The 15669-nt window shown below is 36.2% G+C and overlaps 2 protein-coding genes across 4 annotated transcripts in view; one reads left to right on the forward strand and one right to left on the reverse strand.

Annotated features, from left to right (window-relative positions):
* Positions 1-8028, forward strand: LOC108682701 (venom serine carboxypeptidase). The gene is made up of 9 exons (XM_018171923.2): positions 1-397; positions 1944-2069; positions 2447-2630; positions 3536-3682; positions 4223-4464; positions 5200-5307; positions 5716-5862; positions 6285-6431; positions 6952-8028. Exons 1-9 carry the CDS (start codon positions 110-112, stop codon positions 7120-7122), a joined length of 1560 nt encoding a protein of 519 aa, XP_018027412.1. The 5' UTR covers positions 1-109; the 3' UTR covers positions 7123-8028.
* The window catches only part of LOC108682700 (beta-1,4-mannosyltransferase egh), a 22062-nt gene continuing 14262 nt past the window's right edge, over positions 7870-15669 (reverse strand). For all 3 annotated transcript variants that reach the window (XM_018171922.2, XM_047885258.1, XM_018171920.2), the window contains exons 2-7: positions 15068-15452; positions 14004-14252; positions 13448-13648; positions 12553-12708; positions 11747-11965; positions 7870-11484 (exon numbers count right to left, since the gene is read on the reverse strand). In XM_018171922.2, the coding sequence (XP_018027411.1) occupies positions 11119-11484; positions 11747-11965; positions 12553-12708; positions 13448-13648; positions 14004-14252; positions 15068-15451 (1575 nt within the window). In that variant the 5' untranslated portion in view covers position 15452 and the 3' untranslated portion in view covers positions 7870-11118. The remainder of the gene's footprint in view (positions 11485-11746; positions 11966-12552; positions 12709-13447; positions 13649-14003; positions 14253-15067; positions 15453-15669) is intronic.

The following is a 15669-nucleotide window of genomic DNA, read 5'->3' on the forward strand; positions in this document are numbered from 1 at the left end:
TTAAATTTACATAGTTTGTTATTGAAATTGTATTATTTTTTGTATTTTGAGTTTGCTAAAACTCTTGAACATTATTCAAAGTTCTCATTTGTTTATAAAAAAACAAAAAATGATTAAAGTTTCATTAACTGTATTAGTTATATTTTTGATGTTTCTAATTTATGTATCTACACCAAGTACACTCATTTCGGAGCCTGTGGATGGTAGTGTAAATAGTACTAAACTAATCTCACATTTTTTGAAAGCTCTGCCTAAAAATAAAGTTAACAAAACGAAAGTTGGCTTACTTCGACATTTCATTGCCCCCATAAGAAACATTTTGCCTGCTAATGGCAAATTGGAAGATTGTGGGGAACCACTATTCCTCACTCCATTACTCAAACAAGGAAAAATAAAAGTAAGTTGCACAGGTTTTATAATACTACCATATTGTTTTTTTAAATGTTTTGACCCTTAATTTTTCAACAATCTTTGTTACTACTATGAATCACTTTAGCAATCCTAATGTTCATTATTCTGCCCTAATAGTAATATCAGGTACAATTTCTTAGACAGTTCTTATTTGCTTTCTAAATTTCTATGCACAATTATATATGTATATACCTATATAACTTATTTCTCTTGAGTCATCATTATCAGCCTGCCCTATAGCTGGCTTAGAAAAACAATGTTCTATGAAGTTTTTCAACCTGTTGAAGTTTGCTAGCAGAAATAAAAATGCAAATTTAATTACTCTGTAAAACTTGAATACAAATGAAGAAAAATCACATTGCTTATTGGTCTGATTTGGTAATGGAAAAATTACTCTATTAATGATCGTGGCAAAACTTATGAAATTGTTTTTGTGTGGAATGAACTGGGCCTATATACAATAACAAGTTCTTTTCAAAGTTGTGAAAAATTTTCAATGGAAAATTGACAACTATATTAACTGCAAATTCCATTTTATTACAACACTTCTTTTTAGCTACACTTCTTGTTGTGAGTTTGTCTGCAATAAATCTTATCAATATTTAGAACACTTTTAATTGTCCAATCAATCTGAAATTTTGCACACTTGTGTAAAGTCAGAGACTATGCTTGAATTAATTGGCAGAATAAATAATTTGAAAAATTAAATGATTTTTAATATTAAGAATAAATTGTATATTTTTTTAAATATTTAAAAACAAAATAAAATGCCTTGTGCATGTGTAACATTGGAGACAGTGGCCTCTTTAGAAGTTTTGTCTTTAAAAAGTAATTTTTAAATGCATATCATTTTAAAGAAAAGTCTTTGTGGTCAAGGAATCACTGTCTTTGTAGAAGTATGAATAGTTATATGGACTTCAAGTTTTTGTGTCATTAATGCATCTCATTTTTTCATTTACTTGACCTTTTATATCTCAGCAAAGCTATTTTGGATGGATGTGTGGTAAATTTGCCATGCGCAGTAGCTTAAGAAATTAAATATAAAAGCATTGATTGGCTATGATGATTCTTTGGCATTCATGATGTATGGAATTTTCTAGATGTTAAATATAATTACAATAATTTTTATTGGTCTTGAACATTCTAAATTTTTATAAACCTGTCATGCATAAATATTCAGCTAGGTCTTCATCCGGTAAAAACTCATTTTTTTTATCTCTAGTTACTTTGAACTGATTGTTTTATATTTGCTGTTGTATGTTTATATGATCAATATTCCTTCTTAGATGTAGTCTTGTATTATTTACTTTTTTATAATTAGATTCACAATGCAGATGTAATTTAGAAAAAAATATACATTTAGAAGTAGTGGTTTGACCCAATGACATGAGATACGTGATACATATTCTACAGTAGTAAGTATGTTCATTTTAATAGTTGAAAAAATTAAATGCTTGAGAGGTTTGTTTGGCAGATTCTAACCTATGTATTATTTTGAAAAATTGGTTAACCTCATAATGAAATTTTTTCAGGAAGCTCGCAACTTGAGCCGAGTTGAGCTACCAAATGACTCTGGTGCAACTCACAGCTTCTCAGGTTTCTTCAATGTTGATGAAGAAAATGGATCTGAGATGTTCTTCTGGTTTTTCCCAGCCAAGGTGATTGCTGATTTTATTTTGAATTACTTATTTTATCCAACTGAATTAACACAATATATATACATATACATCTTCAAGAATTCAAAAATTGGTGTATATTAAAAGTGTCTTCAAATTTGTATGGTCCTGTTTCAACCTTATCAAGTGTTAACTATGTAGACTCATCTGCCCATCACATGGTAGTGCAAATTGTAGGATTGCTAACAACCCTATGGAAATCACCAGCATTGAGACAATTTCTTCTCTTTGCTTTGGTGAATGTTTTTTCCTGTTATTTTGACTAATAACTTAGGATGGTAAGAATAATTAAAATAATAAAAAAAATCATTTATTCCTTTGCATAGGTAACATAATTTGCAAGTGTGATCTCTGTACAGATTACTCCTGAGGTGGCTCCATTGCTCATCTGGCTACAAGGAGGGCCTGGAGGGTCCTCTCTCTTCGGGTTATTTGCTGAAAATGGTCCATTTGGTGTTGATGCTAACATGCAGCTGGTGTACCGCAATTCTTCCTGGTCAAATACCCACAATTTACTCTACTTTGACAACCCTGTTGGCACTGGTTTGCTCATCTGGCTACAAGGAGGGCCTGGAGGGTCCTCTCTCTTTGGGTTATTTGCTGAAAATGGTCCATTTGGTGTTGATGCTAACATGCAGCTCGTGTACCGCAATTTTTCCTGGTCCAATACCCACAATTTACTCTACTTTGACAACCCTGTTGGCACTGGTGAGCTTCAGGAGTGTAGTTTGTGTTGCAGGTATGAGCAGCTAGCAACTCCACATTTTGATTACGTATTTTATCAATACCGGTACATGTTTACTTGAGGAAAGCATGATATTGATTGAAGACTGTAACTTGCCATTATCATCCGTTTTTTGATGAATTTGTTCTATTTATTCTAAGAAAATTAATTCACATGAGGTATAACCTGAAAGCCTATATATACCTATATTTGTATTTATATTTTAAAATCATTTTATATTTATATATAAAATGATAGAAACATTCAAAATGTTGTTAACGAAATAAAAATGTCCATCGGTAACCTGATTTTCGATTTGACAGTTCAAACTAAAAATATTGTTTGACATATTGAAAAAACTAATAAGAAAATTGCGAATAAAACAAATTCTCTGGTCTTCAATGAAACCCATATTTTAAAATGTATACCTATATGATAATATCAAGGACTACTACACACAGGACATGCATAGCCTATGTCCAGCCTCTGCTAGCAGAGGCGATCGCCTACACTATGAAAATGCTGGTGTTTGATATATGTTGTAGTTAAACTTCAAAATAATTTCATTTCATTGTATCCTAATTGCACAAAAATTGCTTGTAATTGGATATTATTTTCTTTCTTTCTGCAACTTTGATGATGAGTTAGGTATATACGGTATTCTTGTGCAGTTCTCGTTTATGCTATGATGCACATTTGAACTAAGTTAATTTTGTTGATGCAGGCTTCAGCTTCACCACTAAAGATGCTGGATATGCCACCAACGAGTCCGCCGTAGGGGAAGGCCTGTACTCTGCTCTGCTGCAGTTCCTCACTCTGTTTCCTGAACTCCGTCGCAACGAGCTGTATGTGAGCGGCGAGAGCTATGCAGGTAACTCTAGCAATTATGGGCTCAACTATCAAAAATAGGTTAGAATTTTTAACTTCATCACCCAATCACTGATGGTTTTCAAGCTAAACCCACCAATAACAGACGAGCAATCGATCGCTACGTGTACTGGAGACAATTGCGACAGTATGGACCCTATGGTGGAGTGAATCTCGTAGATTATTATTAATATTATTATTATGATTATTGGTGTCAACTTTGATTAGGCTACTATGTTAGCTTGTCGCCCATTTTTGACCACAAGGCGATCTTACCGATTTCGAGCAGAATTTTTCGCATCTAGTTGTGGTTTTCGAACCCCAAACTTGCTGCTCCAATCTTAGTAATCTTAACCACTCTGCTGGTTTCTCTGAAGGTTACCATTAGTAAAGTTTATTTATATTTAAATTTATAGAAAAAGCTTTATACTTTTTAGCTATCGCCTAATGACTTTTGTATGTGAATGAGAAAATGCATCTATTATTTTTGGTTTTACTAGTTAATTTATATGCTTGAAAATCATATTTTGAAATAAATCGCCAGGGAAGTACGTGCCAGCGCTGTCCTACACTATTCACAAGCACAACCCAAGTGCTGACGTGAAGATCAACTTCAAAGGCATGGCCATCGGTGATGGGTTGTGCGATCCTGTCACGATGCTGGACTACGGAGACTTCCTTTATGATGTTGGTTTGTTGGACGAAGTTCAGCGTGACCTCTTCCGGAAAAAGCAGGTTGAAATCAGGAGCTACATTGCCAAGGGCCTCTGGCAAAAGGCTTTCATAGTGAGTGACTTTCATCTACAATACTAACCATTTGACTTGAAGATATGGCCAGTCAGTAGGTACCAGTACATCTAAAATACTATATACTGAAAATACTACTTATATTAAAATACAATGAAAAATGTACATTTATTTAGACTGGAAAATTAATTTTAGGTACTACTATATTTTTGGCAATTAGTTGGATTAATTTTGGGTACCAGGAAAGTCGTTCCTTATTTTGTTATAGTTTTTTCTTAATTAAATAAAATCACTGATTTTTATGTCTCGCGCATCCTTTGCACCATTTTATGTAACATTTTGTGAGAAATGTTCTTTAAATCATTTATTTTCAATCCTAATAAAACCATTTCTCGAGAAAAAAATGATATATATTGGTCCGATTGCTTAAAAATAAATCCTCAACACAAAGGAAAGATTTGGAAACCCTTCTATTTATCAACTTCACTTCTTGTTTGTTTGCTACAAATCTTTTAATCTATATTTAACACACTTCTAATTGTCCAATCGTTTTGAAATTTTCCACACTTGCATAAAGTCGGAGACAATGCATTATATAATCAATTGGCAGAAGAAACAATTTTGAAAAAAAAATAGTTGAAAAAATTAAAATATGTATTTTTCAACATTTACCAATAAATTAAGAAATTCATTGTACTTGTGTAACATCAGAGACACTGGATTCTTCAGAAGTGTTGTTTTTAAAAAGTAATTTTTAAACGCATATTATTTCAGACTTTTGATGAATTGCTGAACGGTGACACCACCGACACCCCGTCAATTTTCACAAATGCCACCGGCCTGACTTTCTACTACAACTACCTCACGGAACGGGAGCCCGACGTGCGTACCCATGCCCTCTGCTTTTTTTCTCGGATTCTTACTACCCGAGAATCATTTCTTTTTGCTGTACATATAATAACTTACACTAAGCTCCCAAATGTGGAGGCTTACTTTGAAAATCTGTGGATGTTTCTGGTATGTTACAAAAATGAAAAAGTCGAGAAGCACCACCCGAAATTGAGGAAGCAACTTATTTTTATTGTCACGTATCAGATTTTAGTTTAGTTAACTATATGCATCCAGTAAATGTTTGGACTACTACGTTAGGACGTAAAATAATCCTTCTAAAACTAGAAATTGTTAGTAATTTTTGTGTATGTCTGTGTTGTGGCTTATTAAACAATAAGTTAGTTAGTTCAATGGGTATATTGGCTGGTGCATATAATTAATGAAGATTTCCGCTTGCAGGACATGAATTTCTTCGGAAAGTATATAAACGAAGCTGAAGTGCGGCGCGCCATCCATGTCGGGAAGCTTGCTTTCAACGACGGCAAGGCAGTGGAGCAGCATCTCATCAATGACGTCATGCAGAGTGTCAAGCCCTGGATCGAAGAGGTGAAATTCGTATAGGATTTCAATTTATTGCTTATTAATTTTCATTAGGATTTTGAGATTGAATCCTTTGTACAAATTCCCTAATAATTTATTCCTATTAAAACTGGTTCTCGTTATGTGTTAGATTAGATCTTATTTAAAAATTCGAAACATATTCAGTAAATCCTCGTGTGTGAAAAGATGAAACTCGAAGGGGTTTCCTTGTTTTTACTGTACCTAACAATTTGAGCAATATATGACAGTATTTATAATTGCATTAAAATTCAAAAAATATCCTTTTGTGTTTTAATATGATTACGTGTGACTTTCTATTACCTTTTATAACACACACACACAATCCTACTAGTATTTACCTTGAACCTACTCTGCATTTATTCAGTTTCACTTCTACGTTGTATTGCTCACGTTATAATTTGTTTCAGATCCTGAACCAGACGCAGTACCGAGTTATGATCTACAACGGACAACTCGATATCATCATTGCCTATCCTCTCACTCGGAACTTCGTGGAATCTCTAAAGTGGCGGGACTCGGACGCTTATCTCTCGGCTCCAAGACGTATCTGGAAGGTAATGTCATTCTTTAAAAATTAATAATTCATTCTAGTACTACAGTTATAAGCATGTATATACATGATCCGTGTATATCAACTTGTTATAAATCAAAATATTCTAATATTCCAGCTATAAACAATTTAAACATAAATGTAAATCAATAACCCTATTTCTTTTTCATAACGCCGCCCCGCTTGTCTTAATAATTCACCTCTTCCTTGCTGATTGTTCTTCTGACATTATTTCATCTCTTTAGTCGTTAGGATTGCAGTTCTTCCTTTACGTGCTGATGCAGTCTTTCACTTTGTCGAAGAACGACCATCCATGTGTATCGCAGCTGCAGATTGTTGTTCGTTTCCGCGAAAATAATTTTTTTTTTTGTAGTCCTGTTGTGGATTGACCTTTACTCTCTCATAAATAAGTTTTTCTCCATCTCTGTTGCGGGTAGTCCTTCACATCCTCAAAAACTACTTGCCTTCTATAGCTCTCTTGTGAATAGTCCTTCATTTAATCGAAAACGACTATCCTCCTTCAGGTTGACGGTGACGTAGCAGGTTACGTGAAAGAGACTCGCAACTTCGTGGAAGTTCTAGTTCGGGGAGCCGGCCATATGGTGCCGTACGACCAGCCTGCTCGTGCGTACGATATGATCAACAGGTTCACGGGGGCGGACGCGGGCAAGACGTCAAGCTCTTTCATGGACTAGTGCTGAACCCTCGGCAATGGAAGGCTCAAAATTAGTATAGCCTAGTTGTAATATTTTTTTTTTTATGGCCCTGAGTTTGTATCCCATTAGAGCAGTGCTGTATATAGGTGTTTATTAGGCGGTTCATTAAACATTCTTTTCTCAACGCTCGGTAACGAGTTGGAAGATGCTTCTTCATTTTAGTTATCGTTGAATTCCATCAGTTTTGGTCCCTCGTCTTCTATCACAAATGCTGCAGGCGACGTAAACTATTATTAATTTATTTTTAACAACCGCCTTGCAACTGAAACGGAGCTAAACAAAAGTGCATTAGTTCTATTCCTATTGGGAAATTTCTATTTATCTTCGTTCAGAATCGATGTTATGTTTAGCCAGAAGGAAGAAATTATGATAGTTATTGTAATTAAAATTGAACAATTCAAGACACTCATAATGGCGATGCATTTGTTGTTTTCAAATACCGATTTGGTCGTACATTTATGAGCGTGTCTGGACAACGCGTAATTCGGTCTCTAACGAGTATCGATCACATTATGGGCACTCTCATTCATCACTCCAGTAAAAGCATTTATACCATTTGCATTTAGCCAGTTAACAAATAGGCATTTGATCAAAGTAATATTACTATAGGGAACGAGTGCCAAGATAATTTAAATATGACTCGTTACTACGCTAAGCGAACTATGACAAACTATAATAAAGTATTTTTGTAATATTTTCTTGCTGGTTTGGTCAAGGAAAGAAATGTTAGTCACATAGCTTTTATTTATACACTGAGCATATCGTGCCGACGCAGTAGTTACTTCCCTGCGCGCTGCGCAGTATAATTAAGTGAATGTGCGAACATCGACGTTAATATACCAACCGTTGAGAAATTATGTATCCTCAAATTATAATTATGCAACACACTTCGTTTCGATTATAATTCAATTTTCCTTATAATTTCAAATTGTTAATCTGTAATAAAAATTGGGTAACTTCTTGTTCAGAATGATAATCAATGGTACGAAATTATTTCATCTTTAGCAAAAAAAACTGAATTCCACTCCATTTAAATGTCTGATAAAACAATGTGAAAAGCATAGTTCAAAACATTCAAGCTGGATAATAGAAATCCTTATTTTCAAATCATTATTTAGGAGACACAACATGAATGTTATTGAATACGTAGCTGCTCTATCGACGGCAATATGGCGAGCATAATAAGAAACAAGAGCATGGCGAGAAGAAGATCTAAGAGCCCAAGAAGGACTTAAGTGAACAATAACATGCAATGATGCGCATTATACTGAAAATCCTCAAATAATACCACGATGTATGGGTAAGCTCGCGACCAAAGCAGAACGAATTGAAGTTGATTAAAACTGAAAATCTAGCCCCACGACAATTTTTTGTCTCTTGTTTTTACTTATTCATCTCTGGACCAATTAAAGTTCCCACGAATATATTTTTGTACGTCCTAAACGAATATACTTACATATATTCCTCCAAGTATCGAAAAAATATCGGCAAAGTAAACGCAAATATTAAATGTGATCGCACAAGGTCGACAAGAGAACTAAGTATAAAGCCCTTGTTTACCACCTTGCAGAGGCTGCAACGATAATAATGTCACAGCGGGTTGCCCTCAATATGAGGAAGACTGACTAGTATTGAAGCTCACGCTGTGTTCTGAACTCTAAGCAGCCTAAGTGAAAGGCAATTAAATTGTATATTCTCTTAAAAATAATTATGCTTGGAACCTAACGCTAATGGTGAACTGTGCACAGCAAAAACTTGATAAGCGCATAAACAAAATTACACGTTCATTAGAACTTGCAAGTTAGGAAGAGTCGTGACACTAAACTTTGCAAATAACAGTGGATCTGTTAGAACCTTTTTGGTATTATCTGGGGTGGTAAGTTGCTGTTTATTAAATATAGATACTTTCTATTACCATCTGGAATAAATTATGCGTATTCTTTTCATCAGACACGTTCTCTTAATAGATTAAAGTAAAGAAGTCACTAACACACAAGTATCAGATAGGACAGTCATGATGAGAACAGAATTCGTGGACAAGCAATGCAGAAAGTGTGTAAAACGCAACCTTAAAAAAATTCTACGAATATTGGTAATGGCATTTATAATGGCAATTTTTGGTTTAAGGAACTTTCTACAGTAATAATTTGTTAAATTGGCTCGCGCCAATAATATTAATATCAAAGTTTATACTCGAGTATCAAAGCAGGACAAGTTTCACTTCTTTCGCTTAAACGGCTCCCTCTACGAGAAGCTTCATTCATAAAAAAATCTGTTGAGATTGCATATAGTGACACTTATCCTTCTTTATACAAAAAACATGCCGACGACATCACAAAAATCCAAGATTATATATATAGCACACAAGGTTTCTTACTAAATAACTGCTACTTGCACACATACGCTACTTACATTACATAGGTACTAACCGATGAGTAATGTACACGACAACGCTACAAAAATCCAACAAGAACACAAAATTAGAAGCAACTGAAATAGAGCGAAACACGCTCCATCATTCCAATAAAATAATATCAACCAAAAACAGCCGTGACAAAACTCGAAAACTTTCGTAAATTCCATGTAATTTAGGAGATGATATCTTTATAAATACGCGACTCACTAATTCACCAATTAAAAAATTAAATAAAGTCTAAAGCAAAAATTTTACGTGTTTGTTCATTTTTGTTAATTAAAAGGATAAGTTCTAACGGGACGACACCTAAGGGTTTTGCACAACAATCTAAACGTACAACACAAGTCCTACAGGAATAAGTCCTACAGAAACAAATACTACAGGAATCTTAACGGCAGTGACAGGCAAGCGTCAGTGTAGGACGCTCGAACGCAGGCTCAGGAAAAAGAGCCTGAATCAAGATGCATTTTTTAAGAATCGATAGTTGATCGACATTTAGTAGGCAGTCTGAGCAACAGAATATCATGAATAATACAGGTATTGGCCTCATCAGGGGTCAGACGCACGAGTCAGATAACAGTTGACGACGTCGTTGAAACCACAATCTTCATTTCGTTGAAACGAACCAAATATTCAGACAAATGAGATATAATTTCTTCTCTGTTATTAATGTACAATCTTTACGATCATTTCTTTATGATCCTTAATAAATTAAACCAATGTACGATTCAATAGCAAATACCATCTCTAATATTTAATGACAGATATCAAGGTTACGGAAACCTGGCCAAATTGAATTCACGTTGAGTATTTGAAAAACACTAAGGCTGTAATTGAAAATAAAAATAATAACGGACTGGTCGAGTTATTGCTTAAAGTTTTACTGGCAATCTGAAAACTTCCGTCTTTTGCAGTAGAAACTCGACGTTTCAGAATTAATACGTTACAATTTAATCTACAGCGGGGATATAATTACGGTTGGTCATTATGATTTACATCATGCTAGTTCTGAATTGTTGACTAAATGCATCGCGCATTCCGTTCCAAGGCATGATTATAATAATTAAAAAAATAGAAGCAAGATATCATAATCAGAACTTTTCAGTCTTTTGTCTATGATTTATTCTTAAATAAATAACGTACGTTGGCCAGCTCATCGACGAGCACCAAAGTGTTTCCGATTCAGGTAATTAAATAATCAATGACCAAGTAAGTAATCGGTCATGATTCAGCAGTTTGACATCCGTGGTGGCCATTGTAATGACGATTATCATATTTTAATTATCCGAGCATCACAAAGCAATATGTACTACACACAAGTGACCGTATGTATAGCTAAAGACTTACGCAACAGAGCTGCATAAACTAGGCCCTTCGAAATGCCCAACTTTCAAGAAAAAGCACCTGGAAATTCTAAGTAACGATTACTACGCCTAGCATGAACCTTTGGTTTACTTTCGAAGTGGACGTTAGCGAAAAGGAACTCTTCTCATGACACAACCTTATTCTCGAGGCTTTTCAAGCCCGAATCGTTGACTAGCTTATCAGTAATATGTTTCTTAAACAATGTTAACGATCGCAGCGTCATGCACCGGCAGCTTTTTGACGACGTAGAACTTATGCTTATCACCGTAAAGTCCACGCAGAACTGCGAAGTTTTCCACTAGCATATTGAAGGGCATAGTGACCAGGGCCCCAGCAATGCAGGCTAGCATACGCAGCCATCCGAGACGGTCAACTCTGAACGATTTGATGACGCCGAAGATGTACATGTAGATGTTAACGCCCCCCACAAAAGCTGCCACGTAATTAATAACTACAGGTACGGCCACGGGGTACACGGCCGTCAGGGACACCGATGCGATAGCGACCGGCATCGTCACCCATGAGTAAAGAGAGAGCGACATCAGCCACTTCGTTCGGATCTGCAAAAGTTAAAATTAAATAAGAAGCGTTTACGACTGACACAGATTTATTGTGAATCGCATGATTAAATTATACTGACTGAAATATATTCATTCAAATAGAGGAATCAGCGATCAACTGCTTGACACAAATACACGAAATACAAAGTGATGCATGAAATATTGCGAAGCAGACATATTCAACAAAACATTCCTATTCTTACGATTACTTATAAATATTCATAAATGGCACATTATCAAGTGAATAGGTGCAGAGCCTCACCGGAATGTGTCTACTGTGGACAACAAGTAGGAGGCCTTGAAGCCATCGTTTCCTCTGCTGCAGGAAGTCGTAAATAGTAAAAGGACTTTTCTCCCACATCTCGCCCTCAATAAAATCAAAAGAGTAGCCGTCTCTCTGCGCAATCATGGCAAAATAATTGTCTTCTGCCACGCTACCATCTGGGCCGTGATCGAAGGTGACACGCCTTTCTGCCTCCACCTGCGGAGGAAAGAAAAATAAATATACGACGCAAACGCTACCATCCTGTAAAAAAATACCTATAGTTTCAAAAGAGGCTGAATGTATTTAGGTTGGACCATGTCTGACCGGCAGAGGGTATAGATGTACGTGGCAACTACCTTGAATAAGCACACTAAAGCTTTCTTTCAGTTATCATCCGATCTCCTCAAAAATTATACTTTTCCTTGGACATTGATCAAGTACCGTTGATGCCACCAACACCACGTCTATGGAATTAAACCGAATTTTGAATACTTCCAAACAAACAGAAAAAGGATGAGAATTGCCTTTATTTGCTCATATACAAATATTGTGCTCAAATATCAAAATAAAACAAATATACAGGTTATATTTTAATTCACCATAAGCGAGTATCAAAACCGTTAACGTTGCGTGAACTGATCATAAAATGTAAAGAAAGGCTAAGTAATAATATGAATAAACTACCACGTAAGTAACAGGGAGGGGTGATACTTTGATGCAAATAATAAATAATTAATATGCAAACGACTATTGAAATGATAAAAATACATGAAATTCAGAACAAATTGATTAAGTAGACAAACCTGCGTTACGACATAGGAGCCTTTCCAGCCAAAAAGAGGCTTATGAAACATTTTGAGCTGGAAGCGCAGTTTGCCCATATCGTCAGCCACCCTGAAGCTGTCTGCTAAAGTCGTGAACCAGTTTTGGATTGATTCATTGGCGTAGGTAATGAGACCCTGCAAATAAAATAGTGGTTACAGTTTGCAATCTCACTCGGCTCTTTGATAAACAGTAATGGGCAGTATAAAGTCCACTTAACATCTTAACGACACATGGGGTTAATAAAATTAAAAAAAAATCAAAACTTGTCAACAGCCTATAAAAGGTTCAACAGCCGTTGAAAGGTTCAAGGTCTAACTACACCTACTGAAATGAATCAAGCTAGGGTGTGAAAAAATTATCCTAGTGACGTTTTCGAACGAATTATCTCACAGTCTACGAACAGCAATCTCTGACCTTCATTCTTGCACTAATTGTGCGTAAATTTTGACACACATTTTCGACACACAACATTCCCACTGCATTAATCACGTAATAAAAATACATACACGTGCGTTGGTCTCATAAAAGCACACATGCCTCGGTCTCATATAAATACATACACCTGTCCTAGTGATGTTTTCGAACGAATCATCTCACTGTCTGTGATCAACCTCTGACCTTCATTCGTGCACTAATTGTGCGTAAATTTTCGACACACAACCTTCCCACTGCATCAACCACCTTATAAAAATACATATATCTAGATGCCTTGGTCTCCTATAAAAGACACATGCCTTGTTCTCATAAAAACACATATGCCTTGGTCTCATGAAAACACACATGCCTTGGTCTCATAAAAACACACATGCCTTGGTCTCATAAAAACACACGTGCCTTGCTCTCAAAAAGAAACATGTTCGACATGTGACTGACCTGCCCGAACTGATGCTTGCCGTCGAGGACGAAGTTAAGGATGCCTCTCATGGCGGCCTCTGTAACGATGGTCTCCTCGTCGAGATGCACGATCCAGTCGGCGTCAGAGAGCACGTTGACGTCCTCCTCGAGGCAGTACTGCAGCGCCCGGGCTTTGAACAACGCACCGCTCTTGGTGCGGTAACTTGATGGCACCACCAACTGTGAACAGAAGAAAATATATTACGAGTCTATGTATATACATAAAACACAACACACAACTATAATTAATTTTACTGCAACGCGAGGGCTTTGTACAACGCGCCGCTCTAGGTGCGGTATGTCAAAGGCACCGCCATCACTGAAAATCTGACGATATACGAATCTTTATAAAATAAAGTATATTTTACAGCAAACGCATACCTGTCTAACTTGTTTTCCGCGAACGCAATAGACCTAGAAACTTTAAGATAACTATATTCGTAATTATTACGTATTTTCTCCATGAAACACATATGCTCGCCTAACTCTTGTTCTTCCTAAACACAATAACGTATTTCCTCCATCTAACACAGACCTGTCTAACCCTCTTGTTCTCAGGGAGATCAATCTTCTTATCAGTTACGATCTCGAAGAGGTAGTTCTCCATGCTAACTCGTTGGCAGGTATCCAGGTTACGGGCCAGGTTATTCTTGACGAGGTCCGGGTAGTCGCCTCGGGTCACAACCCGCAGACAGATGAAAGGGGCTAAGAGGGGAGACCCTTTCAATTTGGCCCGCCCCGGGAACGCGTTGAAGCAAGTCAGCCCCAGGAAATTGAATATTGACTGCGAAAGTAGGAATGAGTTGAAAGTGATATAATATTAAAACGACATTAGTGATAGAATATGATAAACGACGGTGATAGAATATTTGATGAAGAAGAAAAACGGTATCTTTAAAAAAATTAAAAAATAAAATGACAAAATAGCAATAAATAAATAAAAAGTACGTGCATGGACTAAGGTGACATTTAGATACTTAGAAAGATTCATGGCTTAATTCACGTTAATCAGTTCGATAGGATACTACAAATGGCATTGTAGTGGTAATTATAATTATTAACATAAGTAATAATATAATTTGATAACATAATAATATAATATATACCTATACCGTATTTATTAACAAATAATTATTAATGTTTGAATTTTGGCAGTTGATGGGTTTTGCCAGAAAAAATCGTAACGCAAAACGACAGTATTTGTTATAGTTTTACTAATGAGAGAAAGATGCGCTTGAATGTGATGGCCTGTCTCAGACATTTTACCTACCATTAAAGAAAACATTACCTCACAAAATTTAAACAAGTGACTTGTAGAAAAATGATCACACTTCATACAAATGCAAAACGCATCAAATACCAATATTTTGTTAGCATGATATATTTTTCAGCTTCGATTTCTACATACTAAAAATGTTCACGGTGATGGGAAGAAATATTTTACATCTAAAATGGTAAAAATTGCATAAAACTTTATTACTGACTATCGCCGTGACTTATAGATAAATATTTACTAATAAACCTGCAACATAGAAGTCACAATTTCATAACGACGATGCAAACGCACACAAGAATTACGAGTAAAGCAATTCCCGTTACCTGAGGTAAAGCAAGAATGGGCAAGAATCTGAGAAGCTGCAGCAGAAGCAACAGAGGCCGCGGTATGCCATCATTGACGCTGCTGGCAGGAGGGGGAGGGGGAGGAGGGTTGCCTTCTTTTTCTTGAGGATCCTTTGCGGCGTCCAATTTTGGGTCCGGGTCTTTATCAGCGAGAGGCTGGGGATCCGCGTTGGGTCTGATCAGGGCCCCTGTTTTTAGGGAGCTAGTATCGCCATTGAGGACAGTAGAGCTGACCGTGAAGATGATGATGATGGTGAGGAATATGGACACGTGAGCTGCGTGTTTGGCGGTATGTAGGCCTGGCTCACTCCACGCGTGCGATAGGAACGATAATCGGGTCGATAGAAAACCCATGATGCGCATCCTGAGGAAAAAAACAAAATCCCACTTAATACACATGACTTAGATATTAGTTACAGAAAACTATGATAATGAATAAAAATAAACTCTTACACGATTCTTAATAAATCTGAAAAACGTAGGTACACAGGTTGGCTAAACGGACATGTACAATACCAAAAACAAATGTATAACAAGGATTTTATTTGCCTTTGACAGTCTCCTTGCACCGCCGTACAACA

The sequence above is a fragment of the Hyalella azteca genome, unplaced genomic scaffold (assembly GCF_000764305.2).
Source record: "Hyalella azteca isolate HAZT.00-mixed unplaced genomic scaffold, Hazt_2.0.2 contig17406, whole genome shotgun sequence".
In the NCBI taxonomy this organism is placed as follows: domain Eukaryota; kingdom Metazoa; phylum Arthropoda; class Malacostraca; order Amphipoda; family Hyalellidae; genus Hyalella; species Hyalella azteca.

Bases quoted from the DNA above. Each gene is read 5' to 3' on its own strand.
- LOC108682701 (XM_018171923.2), top strand. From the start codon at position 110: ATGATTAAAGTTTCATTAACTGTATTAGTTATATTTTTGATGTTTCTA. The intron at 3,683-4,222 runs GTAACTCTAGCA...ATAAATCGCCAG, and splicing joins GAGCGGCGAGAGCTATGCAG to GGAAGTACGTGCCAGCGCTG. The intron at 5,863-6,284 runs GTGAAATTCGTA...AATTTGTTTCAG, and splicing joins TCAAGCCCTGGATCGAAGAG to ATCCTGAACCAGACGCAGTA.